The sequence below is a fragment of the Lepidochelys olivacea genome (assembly GCF_965140295.1).
Source record: "Lepidochelys olivacea isolate rLepOli2 genome assembly, chromosome: 9".
In the NCBI taxonomy this organism is placed as follows: domain Eukaryota; kingdom Metazoa; phylum Chordata; order Testudines; family Cheloniidae; genus Lepidochelys; species Lepidochelys olivacea.
The window spans coordinates 84,060,594-84,087,670 of NC_140419.1; the positions used below are offsets into that span (position 1 = coordinate 84,060,594).

Below are 27,077 nucleotides of genomic sequence, written 5' to 3' on the forward strand. Positions count from 1 at the left end.
AGAAAAAATACTAGATATCCTGACTGTTATTGATTGAAAAGATATATTGTTTGTGCATCATATTCTCATCATTTTTTAAAAAAAGTGCCTAGAATAATAAACCAGCCATTGATTCTGGAAGTTATTGTGTCAGAAACAATATTATCAAACTGGGAGCGTACACAATTTTTGTATACTCCAGATCTCTCATTTTTCACAGTGCAACAGCGTTAGTTGATAACAAAACCTGCCGCATCTGGTATGTTCATGAGAAATAATAAATGTGATAGTCACATGCATTAGTTCTGTCGATGGCAAATGAAGAAGGATTACAGGAGAGACTGAATGTAATGTTTGTGACTGAGGACATGAGGGAACTGAAGAAAGATTTGCCGGAAAGCACTGGTAACTTTGTTTTACCTGAAGGCAAGATGGTGATAGGGAAATCATATTTTTTGTATACAGCAGATGCTGCAATGAACATGGATTCAGAGAAGCTAGGTTTTAGTGGCTGGCTCTGCCACTGGCTTAGTGTGTGTGATTTGGGGCAAGTCACCTTCACCCTCTGGTTTTCAGTTTTGTCCATTAGTGAAATGGGCATGATCAAATGTCGCTCTCGCTATAAAGTGCTTTGAGATCTATGGATGAAACGAACTCCATGTGTGCGAACGAAGTCCCTAAGTGTGCAGCTTTGGATTATTCCATATATAAAAGCACTAGAGTTGAGCTTTTTATTATTTAGTGCCTGGCACCATAATCATCTTTTACAGCAACGAATGGCCCCTGGTGTCCCCACCAGCCCTGATAACAATGGACATTACGCCGAAACACTTTATTTCATCATAGGTTCAACCTCGGTTGCTCCCCAACCTTTGATCAGCTGGTCACTGGGAAAAGATGGCTGCTGAAGCTTCTGCATCTTCCCCTGTGGTCCTTATCTTGCTTGAGATTTAAAGCCATTGGAATAATATTTTAAAATTAGCGATAACTATTGCATTATGTTTTCGAATTTGGGGACAGTAAAAGGCTAACTCAGCAGGTGCTCAGCCCTGGTGTGAGAACCAGAGGGTTTTCAAGGATTTCTGCCATTTTGGAGAAATTTTTGTTACTGTTCAATTTCCTTTGGAGCATTTTTAGTAAGGCAGGGGTGGGCTTGGTTGGAAGATTTAATGGCATTTTTATTGCCATTCCTTTTTTCTGAGCTGATCTTGAAAGGATCCCTTGCATGATATATGAATTCTCTTCTCTTTGTAGAACTGACATCAGATACAAGGAAAGGAGAGCACATATTAAAAATAAGCCTTTAAGCTGGCACTAGGGGAGAAAGTTTTTAAGATGCCTGGAAGTTGCACAAGCAACAGAAGAAGCAAAAATATTTTGATTTCTCTAGTGCAGTGGTTCTCAACCCACGGCCTGTAGGCCGCATGCAGCCCAGTTAGCACACAGCTGTAGTCCAGCTCAGCTGTGTGCTAAAGGCCAACCCGCGTGCTGGGGTCCACCAGGTTCCCAGCTGCCCAGTGCGGAGGGGTTGGGCCAGTGGTGAGCTGGAGCAGGTTCGCACCGGTTAGCGCAAACAGGTTGTTAAATTTTTCAGCCGGTTTAGAACCGGTTGTTAAATTTTGCAGCTGGTTGAGAACCGGTTGTTAAAGGGGTGGGCAAACTCCTGTCCTGCCCGTCCTGCCCAAGCTCTCGGCTCCCCCTGTGAATTTGTACTCACTTGGCAGCACTGCGCGCCTTCGGTGGCATTTCGGCGGCGGGCCCTTCACTCGTTCTGGGTCTTCAGTGGTGGGCCCTTCACTCGTTCCGGGTCTTCAGTGGTGGGCCCTTCACTCGTTCCGGCTCTTTGGCGGCACTTGAGCAGCAGGTCCTTCAGTGCTGCTGAAGACCTGGAGCGAGGGAAGAACCTGCCACCGAAGTGCCGCCGAAGACCCAGAGCAACTGAAGGAACCAGATCTTCAGCTTCTGGCAGCTCATCACTGGGTCCGGCTGGGCTGCCCCGCCTCACTGCGCGGAGGGGTCGGGGTTCGGGATGCCAGCCCACCCCATGTGGCAGGAATTCAGGGTTGGGGCTGCTGGCAGGCCCCGTGAGCTCCGGGGTCCGGGACTGGGGCAGCCAGCCCGCCCCATATGGTGGGGGTCTGGGGCTGCCGGCAAGCCTTGCGGGGTCTGGGGCAGCTGTGTGGTAGGGGTGGCCACATATGCAGCCCACAATGTGTAATAAGTTGAAAACCACTGCTCTAGTGGCTCTGGGTTTGATTCAGTGTGAGGGGTGGGAAATAAACTCTTCCTCCCCTTTCTGCTTTCTATTACATGGAATAAAGTGAAGAAATATTTTATAAGATACTTCCCCTCCCACATAAAAAAAAATCACTGCTGATCTTTTTTAGGAAACACACTACTCATTACTATGGAAGTTCCTGTAGAAAACATCCAGCCAGAACCCTTGTCTAAGCCCTGAAATGTAAAAAATATGGCAAGGTAACCTTCCATTTCTTTTGTTCCATTGGCTTTTAAGCACAACCAGTGATTTAGACTCCTCTGAAATCATAGATTAAAAAAGGAAAAGGAAATTACTGATTTCTGTTGTTTTTCTGTAGAATTTTTATTACAATAGCATTTTCGAGTGGTCCTGGGAAACAGCACCCTGCAGTTTTCCTTAGATTATCACCATACCAACTGTTGTTCAGTGACTGGGGGGTGTTAAAAGTCAAATTAAAGCAAACGTGTTCCCTCTGATTTTCCTTTCTGGTATCCTCCTGTGTCCACCTGTCTCTCCCAAATAAATGTCCCACACCTCAGACACCTGCTGCTCCTTCTGGGACTTTTATTCTTAGCACTCAGGCAGATCAATCCATCCATTTGAATTACCTGCTCCTGCAAATTTAGACATCTCTTATATGAGGAATCTTAGAGCCTAAGATAGGTGAACAAAATCCAAGTCAATATGTACAAAAAATAATGGCATTAAGTCCCTCCTAAAGGATTCTGTCTGACTTTTGTCACATGTTAGTTAGTTTGCCGTCTATAATTAATCATTGGCTGATTACTTTCCTTAATGTGGGTTTTCAAAGTGAATTACAGTTAAAAAGATATAGAAGAAGAGGAAGGGATTATCTTGCCTCTATAAATTGGTCAATTTCTTATTTGATTTTTTTCCCTTTGAACAGTAAATCACCATTTGACTCTTCCGAGATCATGTCTTTAGGTGCTGAGAGAGCTCTTGAGAAAGGATTTCCCACCAGCCCCCTTCACCAGTGCATTAATGAGAATACCAACTTTTGTATGCCAGCAATCCTTCAGGTTATAGTTCAAATACTCACGAGAGAATATAAGCTTTTCTCAAGCACCTGCCCACTCTTTTTGTAGGCAGGGGACCTAGGTGTTAGCGCTGGCTCAGCTGTTGACTTTGTGTGTGTGATGTTGGGCAAGTCATTTTTCTTTTTTCCTGGTCTCAGTTTATTCCTCTCTAAAATGGGAATGATAATGCTTGGCCTTTAAAAAGAGCTTTGAGATCATGGATGAAGAGCACCCTGTAAGAGCTAAGTCTTGTTAGGAAGTTTTAGTGGTGAATGGATAGTTAAAAGTCTGGGTATGTGCGGGAACCTTTATTATGAAAGTGACTTTGCCATGTCAAATCTGAACTCATCTGATGGGCAACAGTAGGACCCATGAACAGGCCTGGGTATAAGACACATTTTTTTTGGGAAATGGCTCAAAGAGCACATAACTATCTCCTAAATGTACATGTGACTTGGGCATTAATAACACTTTAAAACACCAAATCTCACTTCTCCAGAGACACTCCATGAATAACAAATAATACTGCCATCTTCAGATTACTCACCACCTTGAATCTGTTTTCTGATCAGTCTCAGAGGCCTTGTCTACTCTTAAATGTTTCACGGGTATAGCTATGTTGGTTAGGGGAGTGATTTTTTTTTTTACCAATAAAGCTATGCCAGTAAAAGCCCGAGTGTAGATGCAGTAATAATGGTATAGCACTTTTATACCGATCTAACAGTGTCCACACTAAGAGGGTTTTGCTGGTTTAACAATACCAGCATAACTATAACAATAAAACCCTCCTGGTGTAGACAAGACCTTAGTGAAATGACATGATTAGAACTAAGGTCATGGGTTTTCCATGTTATCTTGAATGCAGAACTGGTAGAGTGTGAGTGAAAAGTCGTAAAGGAATCCCTCAGGAATATTTTAGATCAACTATGAATTTAAGGATAACCCCATCAAGGGGGATGAAAAAAATCGCAAGGCAAAAAACAAGCACGTATGCCTCTATCCTGTAATGAGCTCGGATTGGGTATGGGGATAGGGTCCTTAATATACATTTTGTTCTGAAAAGTTTCTGAATAGAAATATTATGAAAGCAATAGGCTTGCCCAGATGTAATTGAGGGCAGCATCTGGTTGCAGAATATTTATTATTGATGCTGATGCACAAGTCAGAAAGAACTTGGCTTGAGTTTTGAATCCTAAGGCTGTTTGTAGGACTTGTGGTTAGAAAAAAACATCTTTTTACTTGTAAACTAAGCACTTCTGCTATGGAATCACTCAGGCACCATAAATGTAGAATCCCATGAGCCCATTTCTTCAAAGTCATTTTCAGAGTAGAACTGAACATTGAACATTAAAGTGTCATTTTTGTTCTGTGATCAAAAGTGTCCCTCTCCCTGACTAGACTCAGATATTTTACAACTGCCCACCTTTCCCTGACAACAAACAACCTTGCCAAAAGTTTATCCAGCTTCCCACCAGTCGTTCCGTGTTAGAACGTCACATAACCACATGCATTCGCCTACCGAGCCCTTCTCCCCCCCCCATTTGCATGTGCCTGCCTGCATGCACAGATGCATATGTTCACTTTCAGGCACACGTGCAAACACACACACACACACACACAGAGTTTTACCGCTCTGTCTCTTCCTGCCTATCTGGTCTCCAAATCATTTTTAAATGCCGCCAAGTGCTCTTTTGAGTCTGCCAAAAGCTGAAAAAAGCATTTGGAGAAGCAGCAGCTTGGGAATAGAAGATGCTCAGAGTAACTATTAATTATGTAACTCTAGCACTAGGGCTCACATGAGACCAGTGACTGTTCTATTGAGGGACACTAAAAACAGAAATAGCCTCCTAGAGCAAAGTTAAGCACTAAAATCCTGCCTGTAGTAAAAAAAAATGCAAAATCCCCCTCTCTTCCTGACCTACACACAGAACTGGTCCAGAATATACCACAGATCTCCATAGCCAGAATCAGCAGGAGAACTGTCCCCAAAATCTAGAAATGTTTCCTTCAGACTTTAGTTTACCGATATCCAGCTCCCTGTCCTGCCACCCTTACTCACGTCTGAGTAGCATCTTACTCTGGAGCTCCGGGAGAGAAAGTGTGGAGCTAAAGAGTGTCCTTTAAACTCTCTGATAAAGCTTAAACCTAACATCCGGGCCAGCTCAGCTGACCAGTATACAGAGGACAAGGCTGTGTCCCCACCCACTGTCTGCACCCTCACACTGTATTTCAAGTAGCTCGTGCCCCTGGTGGCACATCTCTGAACAGAGGGAGTATGACTGGGCCTGGCCCTTTAGAGGTGGCTTAACTGGGGACAGCTGCTTTCACTTTACACCTACATACCCATGTCAGGGTTAGGCCCAATTTAGCCCCATTTGCAAGGCTGCATAAATGGCAGATTAAGATTCTGGGCCTGGCACATTAACTGTCTGGCTTTGTGCCCGCCCCTGTTTGGAAAGCTGATTGTCAGGACGCCTTGATGGGAAAGGCTAGCCTTATGGGTAAGATAGTAGCTTGGGACTCCGGAAATCTGGTTGCCATCCCTGGCACTACCATAGGCCTAGGTTGGTGTTTGGGGAAAGGTACACGGTGGTTCTTCTTCTTTCCCAACGGGTTTTCATCTTGAGTTAAAAAAAAACAACCACCAAAAAACCAAAACAGGTCCATCCCCAGTAAAAGGCCACGGTGCACTGCAGCTCACTCACTGGGAGCCCAGAGGAAAACAGGGGGACGTATAGGCCATGCAGCTCATGTGAATTACCAAAGCGGGAAATTATCCCAAGTGCATGATGATCACTGTCCAGGAGAAGCCTTTGCATCTTTGTCCTTCTAACCTTTTCCTTTTTTCTCCCTCTCCAGTTTGTTGCTCAGCCAAACTGCCAGCAGCTGTTAGCTACACTTTGGTATGACGGCTTTCCAGGATGGAGGCGGAAACACTGGGCAGTCAAGCTCTTGACCTGCATCACCATTGGACTGCTATTTCCTGTGCTTTCTGTGGCATATTTAATTGCACCTAAGAGCAGGCTGGGACTGTTCATTAAAAAGCCATTTATAAAGTTTATCTGCCACACCGGTTCTTACCTAACCTTCCTCTTCATGCTACTTCTGGCATCGCAGCACATTGTCAGGACTGATCTCCATGTGCAGGGACCACCTCCCACTATCGTCGAATGGATGATCCTACCCTGGGTTCTAGGTAAATCAGAGGAAACACAAATATGCTTGGGCCTCAACTGGCAGACTTACGCTCATGATAACTGCATGTGGATTAATTGCTAGTCTCTGTGTTATCTGCGTGTAAACAGGTTTGGCAACCAAATCTGGAAACTTCATTAACTGCTGTCCTTCTTCTGGAACTATGGGGCTAGGGCTGTTTTGTTGTTTTTATTGCCAGCTACTGTGTCTTTTGGCATAGCCCTCAGGAAGCTGCACCAACCTGGGGTAGCCGCGAGAGGTGCTGTGTCTGTTTGATGCGCAGTTCCTTCCTCGCTTCCCCTTTGCTCTGAGTGGGGAAGGGGCATCATAACTGGCTGCTGGCCTATACCAGCAACAAATTGTGACTCTCTCTTATTGGCTCCACTGCACTGGCTGGTGCACGGGGGAGGCAGAGCTAAGAGTCTGCTCGCTCTTTGCCCATTCCCCACCCGTCCTGACATTTTGGATCTTTCCCCCTGATCCCTCAACAGCGGAAAATTTAAAAGGCGCCAAGACATTGACAAGGCGCCACTTGTGCTCAGTGGGGGAGTGGCCGCTGCCCCGCCCCCCCCAGCTACGCGACTGCCTGCACATGGGGCATCAGAGGGAAGACTCCTGCTCTGCCTTATGCCCCAGTGCTGGCACATAATCCAAGTCACAGTCTAGCTCTCCAATATGAACGGGGGAGAGCTGGTTACTGGAATGTCAAAGCAGAAGCTGCCTATTCCAAGCTGATTAGTGCAGCCCTAATTGTGAAGAAAAATGAGTGGCAGCTTCCCCGTTCTGTCTGTTTCACAAAAGCAAAGAATAAAGATGATATGGCAGCATGGAACCCAGCTTTCAGAGCCCGCAGAAGTGTAAGAGCAAAAAACCACATTTTGATACGTTTGATGAGTCAGATTCATTTCCCCTTTCAAGCTGAGCTGCCTTGAGCTCAAATGCACACTGTGGCAAATAAAACCTTGTAGACTCACAGAGGAAACACAATCTCTCCTTTCATTAGGTTCACGTCTGGCTTCGTTTACTCTACCTTGCTCTTGTGTTAAAATGTACCTGCTCCCATGTACCATCGGCTTAGGCTGGAGTCTCATTCTGAGGCTCCCTTAAGAGAAATCTGCTTCTCCTGATGAAAACAGGCTGTAGGGCCGAGAAGAATATCTGCCAAGGATTGTATGGGCAGAGGGCAAATTCCACAATAGTGTTCTTGCTGGCTACTCCTCTCAGTTCCAGCAAGCCACTCCTGCAAGATCAGGTGCTTCACCCAATTCAGAGGCGATGTGAATACAAATACTTTTAAAAGATAAAAAATAAGAGAGAGTTGTTTCCTTACTCTCCCCTGCCAAATGTGACATCACAAGGCCACTCATGATGTAGCTTCCCCCATTAAGCCAGCCCATATATGTTGCTTTCTGCTGCATTGTTGCGATGAAGGTGCCATCTTCCTCCCCTACAGCTGGCACGTACAATCAGGTCCAGTGTTTCGAACCTGGACTTACTTTAAACTCAGCCCGAAGGTTCTGGGCTCAGCACATTCACTTTGGGCCTGTCCCTACTCAGAAGGGTGATTTGTAGGATGGTCAAGCCCTGGGTTAGGACTCAAAGGAGTTCAGTTCCTGGCTCTACCACAAGCTTCATTTCTCACCTGGGACAGGTCGGTTACCTAGAGCTGACCGGAGCACCACAATGAGGTTTCAAAATTTGTTTTCGGTCTGCACTGGAATGAAAACAAAACCTTTCGGCTGTTTTAGGACGACGTGTGTGGGAGACCCAGATGTAAGGCCTGGCTCTGCCTGTTTCCACAGCAGAGCTTTTTAGCCTAGATCATTCCAAATCAGGGACTTGTACCTGTCCAGCCTCCATCCTAGGCCAACAGAATAACCTCCCCTCTGCCCAGATATAGGGGTTTCTCTTGCTTGTTCTCTCCCCAGACCCAAAGCCTTCCTGCTGAAACTTTTATGGAAACTGATCGATCTCCACAACATTTTTTGGCTTCAACAAAACAGCACATTTTGCTGAAATGAAATTTCATCGAAAATGTTCTGCCAAGCTCTGCATTTAATTTCTCTGGGCCTGAGTTCACCAAGTGTATAGTGGAGATGTGATCAAACTTCCCTACCTTGTTGTGTTGTGAGGATAAATTAGTTGGGCTCAGATTCTGTCTGCTTTCTCTGGCCTCTTTGTGCTGCTCTGGTGACATAGAGGAGATGCTGAGTTGCCCTAACATGGCATCTGGGAATTCCCCACACACAGTGGGAATCCCTGGAAAATGTTCTTGGATGAACTGGGGCCAACAGGTGAATTAAGGTGATCCTGCCCCATCCCATGTTCTGTGCTGAACACTGTGTTTATAGTGCCATTCTTCATTCGAGGGATGAACCTAATGTATCAAAAATCTCCGTCTGCACCACCATCCAGTCTTGAGCAAGAAATTCTCCCAAGTCCCTAAATCTGCAGTGGGCCAGAAAAAGACTTACTGAAGTTGCGGCACTGGAAGGGGAGTGTGAATAACAAGTATCTCTTCAAAAACCCATCTTTAAGCTTACACGCTCAAACAGCTAGTTTGTTCTAAGACTAGAACTGGTTGGATAATTTCAAACATTTCAAAATTTGGACAAAATACTGCCACATTCTTTTTCCAAATAAAACCAAAGATGTTGCTTCTATGTTTTACTGCTAGTCAGGATCATTTTTACAAAATTCTAACTGTGGATGAAAGGATGGGTAAAGGACAGAGTTGCGTTAACAAACTTTTTTTCCCATTGTGACCAACTTTACCAAAAAGACAGGAGAGTTTGTGCTACTTCACACAGGCTAGCCCTACAGCTCTCACACAGCCCGAGCCTCATTCTCTGTAGTCTTCAAACAATAGGAATTAGCAAATGTGCAGCTGAAATGTACATGCAAAAAGAAAAGGAGTACTAGTGGCACCTTAGAAACTAACAAATTTATTTGAGCATAAGCTTTCGTGAGCTACAGCTCACTTCATCTTGGAATAAACAGCAAACACACCCTTTTTTCCTACCACTTAACGCACCCTCCACTTCACATTTAAATTATATGAAATTCTTTGGAGAAAAACAGACCTTCAAATGAGATGCTGATGTGTCTGTAAGGAAGAATTTACCATTTTAACGTCCTTTTTTGTTTATGAAATATCTGTAAAATAGAGAGAGAGAGAAAGAACGACCAGGCACGTACAGTGCAGACAGCATTACAGTAACTATAGTAACAATGCTAACTATGATTACTCACAATAAATACAACATAGTTGATCTTCAGCAGAAGCTGCTCCATTGATTTATTTTATTTTATTTTATTTTATTTTGTGCGTGCAAAGATTTTAAGACAGCTGTACTAAAATTACCTTATTGGTCATAACATGCTGCTGACCTGACCAGTGGCATCAGCCAAGAAAATGTGATTGATATCTTTATGTTTGCAACAGTTAATTTCCATGCTCTTTGTTCTTCATATTGAACCTGTAAAGCCCTAGAAAACAGACTCAACTGATATCCCAATTTGGAGGATCACGTCATAATTCTGTTGTCGGATGTTTGTTAGCCACTCTCTTGATGCTTTTTTTTTCTTTTCTGATTTAAGTCTTGGTTCTTGAGTCACGTCCAATGCTGTAAACTCAACCATGCAAAATATATGGGGATGGGGTAACATTTTCATAAGTGCTTAAGGGACTTAGGAGCAAAAGTCCCATTTTCAAAAGTCACTTAGGCACTTAAGAGTCTAAAAGGGGACTTAGGGTATGAATACACTGCAGAAAACATACCCGAGCTAGCTTTAGTCTAGCAAGCACAGGGGCCAGTAGCAATGGAGCTGCAGCAGCATGAACTTCTACTCAGGCTAGCTACCCGTGTACACAGGGTCCAGGCAGGATTGTATCGTCTACACTGAAACCTGTTCTGCTGTGGTTTTACTATGATTGTACCCGTGCTAGGTAGATTTAAGTTAAATCGGGTGTGACTACATATGCTACAATCATACCACTCAGTTGCAGTGTAGACATACCCTAAGCTCCGAAACACCTAAGTGACATTTGAAAATGAGGGCTAGGCTTTGAAATCACATAGGCTTTTTTGGAAATGTTACTCTAGATGGCTTAGGGGAATGGTAACAGGGTATGGAGCCTTATGTCACGACTGTAGGCAAATTTAGCCTAGGTTAGTAACAAGTGAGAATAATTCCCTGTTGGAGGCTGACATTTGTGAAAGGAGTTGATTGTCTCAGTCCAGTTCCTAGTGAATAAACGTCCACATCGCAAAAGCCACCACCACAAATGGTGGTGAGTGGAACTCTAGCTGACAGCCTCAGGAAAGAGGCCGTAAACTGAAGGCCAGATTCTGAAACCCTTACCCATGCTGAGTAGCAGCTTGCTCACGAGTAGTCCTATGGAAGTCAGTGGCGCTATTCATAGAATAAGGTGAAATTGAATGAATGTGCCTGGAGAATGGATGTGATCCTTCCATCTCAGGGCTGAGGCAGATTGATGGAGGGAAGCTTGTGTGACTGTCACCTGTCTTATGGATAAGGGTAGGGAAATCAGCCTTCAAGGCTGCCACGCTGGCATCATTAAGGAGCACTGAATTACCCTTAGACACTACAGAGGTGGGTGCTCTATTAATAACTAAAGACAAATAAATTTACTCAGATCATTTATTTATTTAAATCAATAAAAATTTCCCCTGGGCCACGTCACCCACAATTTCTAAAGGGGAACTTTGGCCTAGAACAGTTAAAAGGAATGTGTGTTTCATGCAGCATCTCCTTGTGCTTAGTATGTGAAGCACTGGGCAGGACAGCTTGAGCCTGAGCCGTTCCTTTTCTGACTGCATTTCCCATTCTGCTATATAACACTCTGTAAGCAGCTTTATTAGATTTTGTAGGAAAGGAAAAAGGATGAGGCATTTTTTCCCAAGCAGTTAGTTTATAATTGCCTTTTATTACATTGGATTTGCTCTGCTTTAATGGGCAGTAATGTTCCCTCATGCAGATAAACTCTCTTTCTTTCCACAGGTTTTATTTGGGGAGAAATCAAGGAGATGTGGGATGGTGGATTCAATGAGTATGTACATGACTGGTGGAATCTGATGGACTTTGCAATGAACTCGCTCTATCTTGCAACTATCTCCCTGAAAATTGTCGCTTATGTCAAGGTACAGTAAGTTGGCACATGTGTGTGAAAACTATAGTACACAGGAAATTATCTGTCAACGCTGAAATTCCAGCTCAGAGAGAACAGGTGCCCACATCACAAGTGCTACTAGTTGGCATCCTTGTTTGCAAACTCAGTAGGAAAGCCAGTGACTAAAATGGTTTGGAGAACGAGCATGCTTCTCACCCCTTACAGGTTGTCCTGCCTGATTAAGGTTAAGGCACATTGGCGGGGTGTTGTGGGAGGAGTTCACATAACCACTGCCCACCTTATAACTGTGGATAAAGAGTGAACCTCAAGTTTCTGGATTGTCACTGAGAACCTTACAACAGTGCTAAATCCACTTAATATGTAACAATGAATCCAGAATAGGGAGATCAGAAAAAAAATTAGAGTTTTATAATGTAAATGGGGAAAATGATAAAATACTCTGTTGAGATTTTACAACTATGCTGCAGATTCCTTACTGTCAGCTCCACTAACTGAGCTAGTGCATATTACCGTTCATCCTCAAAAGCACCTTTCAGATTTATAAACATCTGATGCTCTAATTTAATTTATGTACAAGCTTTGAAGCCAGGGAACTGCCAGAAGCACTCTCTCTCTCTGTCTCTCTCTCTCTCACACACACACAGCTCAGTCCCTGCAATACCTCAACACAGTGACTCCCATCGACTTTAGTGGGAGTGGTGTGCTTGCAGGACCCGGCTCACAGAGTTTTCTCTAATCTTTCTGGTGTTCACAGAGTCTGTAGGCCTGATTCTCCTCTCATGCTGGTGTGAATCAGGAGTAACTCCATTGAAGTCAGTGGTGTTACAGTGGTGTAAGGCAAACATGAAGTAACCCTGTTTTCAGATTGGGAGTGTCCTTCCCCACCAGCTCCCAGAGTTCCTGCTTCTGAGGCCATAGACATCTGAAATTACAATTCCAGATCTAGCTTCCTGCTGCTTTAGACATGGGTCTGAATCTGAACATTTCTTTATGCAGGGAGTTTAGGGCAGTAGATCTACATCACTGCACACTCACTAGTCCCCTTTCCCATATCTCTCACACCCTCCAGGGTTAGAAGAGAACCTCCACAGAGTACATCTCCTGGGTACGTAGGGGATGCAGTGTTCCCTAGGTGGGGCTCTCCATAACCTGACCTCCTCCCCTGCATTGTGGATGTGACTGGTCCCACAGCAATTAGGGCTTTCCCTTTTTGCTGCTCCATAACATTGGTTCCACTATGTACACAAGGGAAGATTTTGCTTTTTTTTTTAACCACAGCAGCTTGAACTCAGACCAGTGCTGCAGAAGTTCACTGCTCCAAGGTTCTCTGTCCATTTGTAGCCAGTCATAATGTAAGGAGAGAGGAGAGAGATGAGGAAACTAAATATTTCACAAGCTAGCTGAAACAGGAAGGCTGTAGTATAAGCTCGTCAGATAAAAAGACCAGCACAGGGGCCATTTTAAAGTGCAGAAGGCTGCTTACCGCTGAATTAGCACTTTTCAAAGAGAATGCCAAGATAGCTGCTACTCCCTGATCAGGTTGTTCTGTATCAGTATCAAAGCAAAGCCAGATTACATCTTTTTCTCCAGACATTTACAGCAGGAGAGAAAATTAAACACTTGAACATTTGGTCTTTGAACTGTGAGCAATAAAAATAAAATAGCTGGAAATCGTAAGTCACGTGACCCAATCAGCAACGTGGCAATTCTCTTTCTCTGAGACACACAGCCGCTTACCCCACACCCACCAATAACACCTAAAACACCAGGCACAAACAAATACACGCAACCCAAGCCATGCATATCTGCAAACATACAGCTACCCACATTCTCTTTATGAATGAGTAATTCATACCTACAAAACCACAGAGCCCTGCATGCAAACGCCCACACTTCCATACAGTCATAAAGCTGGAAGGGTAGCTAATCCCACTGAGCCTCTGCAGGCCCTGAACATCCATGGGTATGTTTACACTGCAGCTAGGAGCAAGCCTCCCTGTCTGGGTAGACCGATTCATTCTAGCAGGGTCACCTTGCTCAAAATAATAGTGGGGAGGTTGCAGCTTGGTCTGGAGCTGGGCTGCAGAAGCCTAGGGGCCACGCCCGAGTTTCTGCCCTTGATGGAATGTCCACATTGCTATTTGTAGCACGGTAGCTCAAGCCCCACTCGTGTGAATCTGTCTACCCGGGTGGGGAGGCTCAGTCCCAGCTGCAGTGCATACACCCTCCATGTCACATCCTCTCACTATGTCCTAACCCTTCAGCCCTGACATGCCTTTCTGAGATCAGAGGACTGTGGCAGTCTCACTGGACAGCACCCCTGACTTTTCACAGCTTGGCTCTGCAGCTCCTCCTCCCGGCCTACCTCTCCACTCCTGTGCTGTCTCCTATATACAGATGCAGCACTGCCCCTGCACACTGCTGGGCAGAGCTGAAGCCTTAAATGCCCAGCCGTTGGCACTCCATTCCTCAGGTGTCCCTGCCAGCGCAGCTCCCTTCTCAGCTTCTCTTCCCACACCTGCCTCTTCAAAATGGAACCCCACATCTCTGCACCCTGGGCCTCATGGATACATTAATCAATATAGGAACATGCCAGTAGCTATGCCAGATCAAAGCCATAGTCCATCTAATCCGGTATCCTGCATCTGTCAGTGTCAGATGTTTCAGAAGAAGGTGCAAGAAACCTTGGATTCGTCAGTGGTGGAATAACCTAACAGAAGTGTCTTCATAATCCTTATCACCCAGAGGTTGGCTTGTGCCCTGAAGCATAGGGGTTTATAACTCTTCTGGTGTTCTACAAATTCTTTGTAGTGTGACTGGGAATGTAGTAAGTATTTGTGCAAATGCTTAATGTGTTTTGAATTCTAACTAAACTCTGGCCTCAGTGTTATCTAATGCCAATGAACTCCACAGATCAATTAAGTGTAGGGTAAAAAGTATTTCCTTTTATCAGTTTTAAATTACCTGCCTTTCGATGTCATTGAGTATCCCCTTGTTCTTGTATTATGAGAAAGAGTAAATGGGAGAGCCCAGTTTACCTTTCTCTATACTGTCCTTTCTCTGGTGTCTAAACAGCCCCAACCATTTCAGTCTTTTTGTGTGTCTAATCATTTTCATTATACATCTCTGAACCCCTTCTATTTCTGCTATGCACTTTGCTGGGCTGACCAGAACTGAACACGGCATTGCAAGTGAGGGGGTTCCATTGATTTATATAGTGCCATTACAACACAGCCCTGAAAAATTGCCATTTTTAAAATAAAGATCTGTGAGATGAAAAAGGCCTTGTCAAGTTCTTTTTAATAGCAGCTGACTCTAAATGCTGGCAGAGAGCCACGTGCTGTTGGGAAGTTTCTCGCCAGCACTCAAAGCAGAATTTTGAAGCTTCCATGCGAATCTGCTTCCCAAGTATTTGATTTGATTCTCTCTCACTGAGCTATAGATATATACACATATATATGGTTGAGGTAATAGCAAAGAGATAACAACATCTGCACTGTTTGTTAACGTTTAAGGGCCAGCTTCAAATCCAGTTAACAAAGTGAGTCCCTGGTGTTCATGGAAGTGGAGAACAGTTTGGAAATGTCAGAAGCAATCAGAGGTCATGTAGAAATGCAGCTGCACTGTATCGCAGCTAGATTTTCAAGCAGTATTTAGGTACCTGTCACTGACACTGACAAAACCATTGCTCAGCTACCACTTAACCCTGTAAGCATCTAAAGTCCCCTAGGTGCCTAAACTGCTGCCTGTGGGCATGTGCAAAGCTGCCTAAGTCCTGATCACAAAGCTGCTCACTTCCTAACTCATGTCTAGGGCTTGGCAGGATTCACAAACAAGGCATTTCCCTGCCTACCTTTCCTGCAGGGCCTGATCTGGTAGGTGTTCTCCGAGCATGCCTAATACACCCAGCAGACAGCCAGGGGCCAGTAGAGCCTCCCCCTTTATCTCTGCTAGACCAGTAATTAAAGCCCTTACTCGGAATGTGGGAAACCTGGGTTCAAATCCCTATTCTGCCTGATTCAGAGCAGCAACAAGAACACAGGTCTCCCAGATTATGGCTATGGGAGAGGGGTCTCTCTCAATCTCTCCCACCTTGTATGAAAGACTTAAAGATTCATTGGACCTGCAAGAGAATGACTCTGAGCCCAGTAGTTAGGACACACACATGGGAGACCTCCCATCAGCTCCCTGCTCTGAAACCAACAGAGTAGGGATTTGAATCCAGCTCTCCCACTTTGTGTGCTAACCACTGGGCTAACGAGATGTTGGGGTGAGGAGGGGAACCATGCCTTGTTATTCTTGAAATGGCTTAGGTGCATAACTCCAGGAGAGAGTTTCTGGCTTGGTGGTGAATCCTGAGCAGAGATAGGTGCCTAATTCCCTTTGAGGGGCAGGGCTTAGGTCCCACCCCACTTCTCAGCATTTCCTACAGGTGAGCTTAGACAGCTCCCCACTCCACAGGCTGGCTTCTGTGAATCCATCCCTATTTTAGGTGCACAACTCTTCCTACACAATGCATAGGGAACCTGGTTGCCTCACTTGGGGTTGCAAATGACACAAGGTGGCAGGGTGCTGAAAAGTTAGGTGATGTGATGTTTAGTGCTGCCATGCCCAAGTCCTCCTTTGTGAAGCCCATGGTTGCTTCTACTTATCTCCTTGAAAAGTTGTGATTTTTATGCATTGGACCTTAAGATTTAAACTGAAGGGCGTTACAAAGATACCTCTATCAGAGTAAAGTGTGTTTATCTTAAAGGTTACAAAATTTATCAGTTGCTATAAAACACTTGTTACTGTATTCGCCTTTCTAGGAACATTTTTTGCCTTTTTACATGGTACATGGTAAATGAGCAGAACAGAACTAAGAGGCCAAATTCAGCCCTGGTGTTAAAAGATCTGATTCCGATCTGTTACACCATTGTAGGTCAGCCCAATGGAGCTACACTGATGTAATCAGCCTCCATGACTCTTTTGATGTCACTAGAGTGCACTTATTTACACCAGGGGAACATGTGGCCCAAATAATTCATATGCTTTTATAATTGCACTATAAACCTAGTTAATTTTATAGTTGATGCTTTCAGGTGTATCCAGTGTTCCAGCTATAATTATGACCTCTGTTTTTATGACTCTCCTAAAATTACCATGCCAAATTAACTAATAAGAAAATTAATGTGCAGAAAGCATTTCAGTTCTGGGAGCCTGGCTCTTTTTGAAATAAGAAGGAGGAAGGCATACAGTTACCACATTCTATTGTTCATCCATGTTTTCCTTCTTCCTTCCTTTTCCACTCTGCTTATCCCAGAGTATAAAAGCACCATTTCAAATGTGTATGAACAATCTGGAAGTGAAAAAAAAAATTGATAATGGACCAAAATCAGAATCTTAAATTTGATAATGAGGAATTTGAACTCCTTTGAATTTTAGGGGTGATAGGGGTTCTGTTTGAATCCATGGTCCTGAACTGGTCCATAAAATTTTCATTCCAAAACTAAAGAGCTTAATTTTTGAATCTAGCTCAGGCATGCTAATAATCTTTGATGAAAAGCTGATCTCACGAAACTGTCACACTTGAGGACAAAATCTCACAGGAACAACTTGTGAGATGTTGACTCCATTGAATTCAAACCTGAGCCTTAACCACGTCAGCTTTTCAAACCTGAACCCTGAGCATTACCTAACCCTGACTGAGATCCAGATTTGAACACCATCTGTTCAAGTAATCAAAAGCTGGTTAGTGTACTGCTTAATGAAATGTTGTTAGCAGTTGTGGCTTTTGGGGCTATGTTAAAGTGTTTACTGCACCATTAATTTTTGTACCCTTGTTATTTCTTTCAGTATAATGGTTCTCGTCCAAGGGAGGAATGGGAAATGTGGCACCCGACGCTCATTGCAGAAGCTCTCTTTGCAATATCCAACATTTTAAGTTCCTTGCGTCTCATATCCCTGTTTACAGCAAATTCCCACCTGGGCCCCTTGCAGATCTCTCTGGGACGCATGCTGCTAGACATCCTCAAATTCCTTTTTATCTACTGTCTGGTGCTTCTGGCTTTTGCCAATGGACTGAACCAGCTTTATTTTTATTATGAGACCAGTGCCTCAGAGGAACCCAACAACTGCAAGGGGATCCGATGTGAGAAACAGAACAATGCCTTCTCCACGTAAGATTCCATCCCCTTTCTGTAATGCTGACTTACGTTGCTTCCTACCTTAACAGTCTCTACGCGTTGGCTGCGAATGCCTTTATTTGTCAGGCCAGTTGATTGGTTATGTAAGGAAAGTCTGAGTTAACTGGGGCAGACCCTTTGCTGAAGTCTGCCTTTTAGCTGTCATGAACGATACTTAGTTCCAGAGCACAAGGTCTCTCCCTATGATGGGATGTTTGTGACCCAAGGGAGGTGGTGATAAGTCTCATAGAAATTAAAAAATGAAAAGAGCTGCTACCACCAGGTCCTCTGGTCCATCTCCCATTCAGTGCAGGATGGGATCCTATGTATACACTGGAAGGTATTTTAGTAATGCCCCCTGTATAATGTCAATATCCTTTAGAAAATCATGGTTACTCCACAGAAGGAATCCTTTCAGTGTGAGAAAAAAATAAAGTATAAAATAAAAGGGAAGGAACAAACCTATGCATAGAATAAACTAAAATGATGATAAATAACAGCAATATAAAATAATATACAGTAGGACCATAACAAATGCTCTATGCAATCAAACCCAAAGAATGAAACTTACTTGAAGCCTGGGAACATAGCATAGGTTATAGCCCTGGTGATACAGCTTGGGCAAAATTCTCATCTCACCTGGGCTGGTTGTACACCAGTGTAATGCTGTTGACTTCAGTGATTTTATTGATACTGATGTAGGTGTGATCAGAGAGACTTGGAGGAAATGCTAGTTCTTTACTGAGGAACTGCTATATAAATTGCTGGGATGGTAACTGGCACAGATCATGGCTGAAGAAACAAGTGCAAACTGAAGAATAACTGGAATTGTCTTTCTTGTGCATTTATTTTAATGAATAATAGCCGTGATATTGATAATAATCAGCACCAATCCAATTGCTCTTGGTGTTTTTACAGTGCTTGAAAGATACAATAGAAAATAAAATAAATAAAACACAAACAAGCAGAAGAGATTATTATTCACCACTTGATAGTGAATCAAATAAAACTCTCCATTATGCTCCCAAATGCTCCATTCATCTTTCGCCCAAATGTTTAGGATTAAAAAATGGGCTTTGCAACATGTCCACAAGCTTATCAGATCCAGGCGCTGACAGACCCCAAGTGTGCCAGGCCTTGGGGCAAAAGAGCAACTGCTCCAGCCATCCTGCTAATGCTTTCCTCTTAAAAAGAGCAGAACCACTTAGGTGAAATTACATCCACTCCTGCCAGAGGCCACATGTCAACAGCCCCTCATGATCAAAGGTACCAAAGGTGGCAGATCTAAAAGAGAGGTTTCAGAGTAGCAGCCATGTTAGTCTGTATTCGCAAAAAGAAAAGGAGTACTAGTGGCACCTTAGAGACTAACCAATTTATTTGAGCATAAGCTTTTGTGAGCTAGAGCTCACTTCATCGGATGCATTCCTAAAAGAAGCACAGACGTTGTCATTCCCCTTTACTAAGAAGAGCTCTTCAACCATTGCAAATCAGAAACATGGAGGGCTTGGTTAACTCATTTAGCCCAATACTAACACCTCTGAAGTGAAGAGAGCCACATGGTGTTAGTGAAAAAAGAATTAAAGCCCTTCATTTTATCCCATGGTAAATATTTTAATGCTCCTACAAAAATGTTTTGTGCTCCCTTTGCAGCAGTAAATTAACTAACAAACATCATTCCTATAGCTGAGCTAAAGCTGATCCACAGAGAGAAATGTTTTGGCAGGACATGATGCTCTATAAATTGAAGTTTCTGACAAGTAAAAGGGCTGAAGCACTGAGTTCAGAACCAGATCCAGTCAACCCTAGAGCTGAAGGGTATGGGAGGAAGGGAGTATTTCAATCTGGGATTTTTGTTTGGGCCCAGCTTTATTGCAAGCCAGTTACTTTGCTGCTTTCAGTGCCATCTGATCAATGAAGGAAATAACAGATGTTTGACTAAAGAAAAAAGCACATTTGGTCACGGGAGAAAAAATGTGATTTTCAAGTTTCTAAGAGGGTGTAACACACAACAGGGAATTAAAAAATGATATATAACCACTTGACAGAAAGTGCACAAATCAACTTGACAGCATTCTTTAAATGCAGACCACTCATTCTCCGGTACCGCTGTGCATTTAAACCTCTTGCCAACGAGACTGCCTCACAAAGAGAAAGTTGAGGGCACTCGGCATCTGGGGACAGAGGTTTGTTTAAAACAAAGCAGCAGTGGGTGGGGAACATTAGGACCCAGCTCCCTTGGCAGGAGGCAGAATACATTGCCATTGCCTTTTTGTCTGAGCTGGGCTTAAGAAGTTTATTCACTGTGTTCTTAAAAGTTTAAATAGTCATTATTAAAACCCCCAGGGCAAGCTGACATTTCACTCCTCAAACAGACACACAGCATGTGCGACTTGCTAAGAATGGGCAACCTGCAAAATAGGAAATTATATCTATGGGACTCTTAGAATGAGCAGCATTGGTGTGAATTCAAATCAAGCCTAATGTTACCTCAAGTTGGCTTGAATTCATCCCTCCTTAGTGGTAGAAGAAATGCAAAATGCTTCCAGTGAGTCCCCTCAATCTCTAAAAGTGTTCCGAGGCAGTCACATAATAAGAGCTAATTTTATAATCAGAGAAGGAGAAACAGGAGCACTGTTCATGTTTGTACAACTCGTTTAAAATATGACACCTATTTACCATCATATTATTTCTGATTACTCCCCAAGGATGGGTCTAATATCTGTTGCAAAGAAATTTTCTGACCCACAAACACAGCTCAAGGAAAAGTAATATTCCTTTGTGACAGCAACGAGGTGAAGCCATTAATAATTCAAATTTTTAGGCTTTGGCCTCTCTGTGCATGAGAAAGTGGAGTGTGTCTATTGCTTAGACAGGCAGTCTGAGGAATATATTTATCACAGAGGCTCAGTCAACCAAAAGGGGGTGGGAGGGAGTCAGTGACTCCTTGTTTTCTGCAGTGTCATTTTGTCTTGAGAGGGACGCTGTTAACTGGGTTGCCATTTTCTCCAAGACACACTAGAAACTGCAGCCTTGCTGGAGGCTAACGGTGCACCAGAGAGTGAAGCAGGAACTGTCTTTTCCTCAGATGCTTTTAGAGGGCCGTTGAGGTTTGCTGTTTCTCCCAGTAGATGCTCAGAGTTCACATTTCAGAAATGGTTTCTATTTTAAAACAATATTCCTCTAAAATATTGTGAGCCTCATCAAAAGTGCCTAACAATGGACATAGCCTTTTGGTTCGGGTCCCCTGTTAGACATTGCGGGCAGTATGTGATTGTACTACATAAAGAGAGAGGAAAGAATAACAAAATATTATTGTTATACAAAATCGCAGCACACAACATCGGCCTGGCTGTTTCCTGTTTAGCGTATGAACCCCTTGCTCATACAGAATAGTTTCTTAATCCACTAGGAGCCCCACTGAAATCAATGGCACTCTGTGTGGAGTAAGATGCTATTGTACGAGTGTAAAGGTCATACAATTTGGCCCTCAGGAAGAAAGGTGTCTGTTACAGCTGTTCCTGATAAGCTGCACTGCCTGCTAATGTTAGGATACCATTCAGGGTCGTGTGTGAGTGTCAATATAACGTTCCTTCTTAACCTAGGGTCAAATTCTGCTCTTAGTTACAAAGGTGTAAATCCAAAGTAACATGCTATTCACCCTCAACGAGTTATTCCAGATTGATAATCATGTGGCTGAGGACAGAATTTCACCCCTCGGTCCTAAATCCTTGAACAAATACTTTCCATCTTATGTTCCTACCTGAGATTTATGGCTGGATGGGGAGGATGTAATTCTGCAAGGTACAGTCAAGCAGCAAACGAAGGAATTTTTTTTTCCTCCATGATGAAACTCCCCGCCACAATGTCTCCTGGAGGCCTTGGTTAATCCCTTTAGTGCAGGCTATAAGGCATTTTTATGTCAGATAGCTCATTCTTGACTGCTCCCTCCCTCCCCTCACTTAGATTTCCCTTCTGCTTGTCCCCTTTCCCCATTCTGTGTGCAACTAGAGAGTTATTCCCTGTTGTTGGCAGGTGGTTTGACAGATAGCTCTTGTGTTTTCCCTTTGGCTATATGTGTTTAATGTTATTTGGGCTGAGCAGTAAGCTGGTTGACTTTTCATTTAGTTGGTATTCTGGTTCACTAGGATGATTCGATACCTCATTCGTTACATTAGATCTTTAAAAACAATAAATATTTTTCTATTGTTTTACAAACTATTTGCTAAAAATTCAGTTTAGTTTCCTCATCTGTAAAATGGGGATAATGATACTGGCCTACTTTGTAAAGTTCTTTGAGACCTGCTGATGAGAAGCAATATACAAGGGCTAGGTATTGTTATTATTGTTAATAATAATCAAATGAGTTCAGCTGTTTAGCTGGGAGATGGGGCGGTCCCTTTAAAAGTGGGTGTACTGATTGTGTCATGTGACTTACGGTGTCATCTGTGCTTTTTTCTTTACATCGCTCAGGTACAGTTTCACAGACTTAAGTAATGGGGCCAAATGCCTAGGTCCTTACTCAATGTTTACCCCATCCTTATTCAACTAATATGCCTCTCAGAGAAGTCAGGTTGTTCAAATCAAGGGGAGTTTTGCTTTATTAAGGATTTCATAATTTGGCCCAGGCTCTATAGAACCCAGATTGTAATACAAGAGTTAAAATTGTAAAGAATGGCAACTCCTCTATGGATAGTAAAGGTGTGAATGCCAAAAGAATTTAACAGGCAAATGAACAACCAATACAACAGATTCCTAATATTTCAAGCACATCCAAAATAGATTATATTCTTTTAAGCAATACTTTCTTGGTTTTTACAGTAAGACTCTTTTTTTTAAAAACCATCTATTGACCCCAGGCCAAAGCCAAAACATCTTAAATGTAGATAGAAACGTCAGCTCCCCAAAACTTGAAACAATAATACCCAAAGGAGTGATTATTCACAATCCTGATAATGTATTTGACATGACTGCAAAAGGTCACTTGTCTATGGCAGAAGCCATAGCAACCCATAGCCATAGCTCTAAAGTTAAGTGGGGTCAGGAGACTTCAAAGGAGAACCCTATCATGCTGCATTAATTAGGTGACACACTTTCTTCTGAGTCAGGACTGAGCAAGTGCTCCTGCATAATGCTGGGGGCACTGTACTGTACTAGGTTCTGCCATTCATCAGACATAATACAGGGGTCCCTAACCACCTGTGATGTGAGGATACAGAGTAGGGGTCTGAGCCCCATTGTCCTGGTTAATATCCAATTGAGGTAATTGCACGCTCTCTGCCAATATCACCCCTGGAGATTCAGCAGGATGTGATATTCACCTCCTCTCCTGTGATGCAATACGGCCGTGTGCTGTCATAATGTTCCCATGCTGCACTTCAGAGGTGACTGAAGCGTTGCCTATGCATGCAGAGGTCTTCCTGATGGAGACCCTGTGGGAATGGGAGAGATTATTTATACTGTAGCATGCAAATTTTTAACAAGAGGGGCCCAATCGTGTCTGGCCCTCTGTGTGTGTAGGGGAATCTCCTTGTGCACCTGTCGGGGCAGTTATGGCCCTAGTCATTGCACCCCCCTGAGCACAAGGGCAGGGGAGTCACGGTGCCACTGGAACTCCGAACAGGGCCGGGAACACTGTGGTCCAGGGTGCAGCTCCCTCCTGTGCTGGCTGGTGGACTGTAGCCTGTAAGGGGAAAGCACATACTGACCCTCCAGAAAGGAAGGTATTGGCTCTGCTCTTCAGCACACTCATCTCAGTGTGAACGCAGGGATGCAGCCTGCCCATGTGCACTGAAGGCCGAATGGCTTCAGTGGTGCAGTGCACCTTGACATCCTCCCCATGGCCAGGGTGCATAGAGCCCTATGGTGCAGTGCACCGCAGTACCCATCTTCCTCATGGCAATGGCTCATAGTGCCCTATGGTACACTGCAGCACAATCCCCACCCTCACCATGGCTACGGTGCAGGAAGCCCTACCCTGCAGTGCACCATTGTACTCACCCTCATCACAGACACGGCTCAGAGAGACCTAAGTGTTTTTCTTGTCCTCCCAGACCCAACTAGTAAAGTGCAGTTTGTCTTTTGCAGACTTTTTGAGACCCTCCAGTCGCTCTTCTGGTCCGTGTTTGGTCTGTTGAATCTCTACGTCACCAATGTGAAGGCTAGGCATGAGTTCACGGAGTTTGTCGGGGCCACCATGTTCGGAACATACAATGTCATCTCCCTGGTCGTGCTGCTGAACATGCTCATAGCCATGATGAACAACTCCTACCAGCTCATCGCTGTAAGTTGTCCCTCCATCTTCCTTTCCGATTTTCTCCGCAAGCTCTATCTGCTTTACATGCAGCATTTGTGTCTCATGGTTTCTTCCAGGATGACTGGGGCTATTTCCTCAACTCCTCGGCAGCTAGTGTGTTGGAGTTTCCAGTCACTAGACTGAACCAGTGTGTTTCTGTGTTCATGGATGATGGTCTGCTAGACTCTAATGCTTCTTGACTGCAGAGGGTTATCACCTATTAACTGTCCTATTTTTCTTAAACTCTGCCCTCAGGTGTATTAATCACCTTGCCATTAACAGCTTACTTACTTACCTTATAGCACACAGGAAACCCAATGCAACTGGGTGGTTTTATTTGAAAGGGTTTGTTTTTTTTCTTCACTTTTTGTTTCATTTTTAAATGTTTTCTGGTGTCTTTTCTCCTCAGTCCTATCACTTATTATCCAAACCTTCTTTGCTCATATGTGCAAAGAGCCACTTCTGTAACTTTTGATTCCAAAATGGACCAACTGAAATCAGTTAATTCTCAACTGAACTGCAAACCAATCCTGTAATTGCCTGATCCTGCAACCCTGAAGTCACTGAGACTAGGATAACGCCCGCACAGAACGCAGGATCTGAGCTCAGTTATGTCTGGCATTATGGGTCCACTTTCAGACTTGACCAACTCTGTATTTGAGTGTTCAGATTGGTCTTTAAAACCATACCCTCATTTTAAGCACCGAAGGGCCAACTTGAACAGCCAAAGGCAGAATTGGGGACACATTGTCAATGTTGGTTTCAGATTAGCAGTCGTGTTAGTCTGTATCCGCAAAAAGAAAAGGAGTACTCGTGACACCTTAGAGACTAACAAATTTATTTGAGCATAAGCTTCCGTGAGCTACAGCTCACTTCATTGGATGCATGTAGTGGAAAATACAGTGGGGAGATTTTATATACACAGAGAATATGAAACAATGATGTTCTCTGTGTATATAAAATCTCCCCACTGTATTTTCCACTACATGCATCCAATGAAGTGAGCTGTAGCTCACGAAAGCTTATGCTCAAATAAATTTGTTAGTCTCTAAGGTGTCACAAGTACTCCTTTTCTTATTGTCAATGTTATGAAAACTAGACTCTGAATGACAGTGGGTATTTGAGCAGGAGGAGTTAGGCACTGCAGGTGGAGAGGAAAAAGAACGCCTCAGTCTGTGATCCTGGGAAGGCATCATTCTAGATTTTATTAAGGCCCTAAAGTAAATAAGCCTGAAGGGAGCCTAAACCTTGTATACATAGTGTTTAAAGTAGGTTAGATTCGGAGGGTGTGTGTGACAATTTTGGCTGCTTCATGGATCTTGACATTATGGGGTGATGCTGTGTTGGGTTATTTGGGAATGGGAACAAAAGTCAAAAAGTATCTGAAATGAAAGAAATGTGTGCCCCCAAACTGGCCAGTGATACAGAGGTCTGACTCATCCCTTGTTGGGCTTCCCACTGTCCTTTCTATAAATGCCATTATTTACTCTTGACGAGGATGAAAAATCAAAAAAGAGAAAAAGGAAATTCACCTCAGCTTCTCCTGCTCCCACGTCAGACTTCCCTGGCTGGTGAGTTCTCACCTTACCAGCCAGAGGAGGGAAGGTGTATGGGAGCAGTGCTTCCCCAAAACAGGGCAAGGAGAGGAAGCATCTGGACCTTGTCTGTCTGCTTGCATCTTCCTGTTCCAAACTCAACGGCAGCTTCATGCCAATCCCAACTATCTAGCTAAGTTGAAAACAGCCTCTAGCCACCAGGGCAGAACTACATTGCCCTTGGGATCTAACTCACATTAAAGCCTATGGAAAGACTCGGACCCTTAATCTTGCTAGCCACTTGGAAAATAGATCACTACACAGGCATAAATGTTTTCAGCGTTTGTCCATGCTTTCTGTACTACCTCTCTGACCAGCGCTGACCCTTCAGATTCTGGGGGGATATGTGGGGAACCCAGACAGCCTCTTTGACATGCTTTTCCAATCCTCTTCCTTACCTGGCTTCATATAGGGTTGTGGATGACGCAAAGCCCAAACCAAAGATTGTCATGAGAACCAAGGTATTTACTGTTCACTGTTGTTATTTCCTATTCATTATTCTCCTGTCTAAAGGCATCCTATCAAAAACCAGAAACACCACCACGTGATTTAGATAGCCAGGCATACACCATCAATAAGGAATAACAGTTAGGTGAGGTGCACAGTTTGAACAACCCATACACTGAAAATTGTTGGTATAAAGCGTTTATGAACAGTGAACTTTTGCATCAAAATCTATGTCTGTCTGTGCAAGATCAGCAGACAAAGGGCTCAGATAAGCTATTCACACTGATGAATGTGTCAAGCTGTCACTGAGTGGAATGGTCGCTTCCTACCATAGCTTGTGACAGTCGGATGGCGATGGTAGATGATTTCCTTGTCACCTAATATTTAATACAGAAATTCCCATACAGCACAGTGACATTTGCCTGGAAGGCAAGAGATAATCAGCTACAGGCTGTCCTGATGCAGCACAAACTGAACCTGCAAAGAGCTCGATTCTTAAAGCTGGCATTTCTGCATTGGTGGCTTACAGCATTCCTCATGGCTAGAAAATTTCCCCGCCTCTTCTAAGGGTTATATATGAATCAATATGTTCCCTAACCACTATTAATTAATATTGGTCAAGTTTTAAGATTGTGGTTCATTTTCTTACCCTGCCTTCACAGAAAGTAAACAAAGCTCCCTTCCCCTTTTTGGGCTGGTTGCTGAATTGGGCAGCTTTTCTTATCTTAATGCTAGCTTTCTTGGGGATATAAAGCATATTAGATAACAGCAGCCCACTGCATGAGGATCAGGAGACCTGGAGAGTTGTGGAGTCCATTTTATACTCACACCAGTGAAAAACCTTCTGCCACAGTCAAGTCCCCACAGAAGAGTGAACACTGGCAAAACGACCGGGTGAGGGAGTCTGTCTTAGCACGTCAGTGTTCCTGAGATGGAATGGACAGTGTTCCATT

General features: G+C 43.7%; 1 protein-coding gene across 1 annotated transcript in view; it reads left to right on the plus strand.

The window, feature by feature from the left end:
• The window catches only part of TRPC5 (transient receptor potential cation channel subfamily C member 5), a 137,109-nt gene that overhangs the window by 88,849 nt on the left and 21,183 nt on the right, over positions 1–27,077 (plus strand). Inside the window, exons 4-7 of the mRNA XM_084639722.1 lie at positions 6,136–6,472; positions 11,497–11,636; positions 17,462–17,784; positions 23,875–24,070. Coding sequence (XP_084495848.1) covers positions 6,136–6,472; positions 11,497–11,636; positions 17,462–17,784; positions 23,875–24,070 — 996 coding nt within the window. The remainder of the gene's footprint in view (positions 1–6,135; positions 6,473–11,496; positions 11,637–17,461; positions 17,785–23,874; positions 24,071–27,077) is intronic.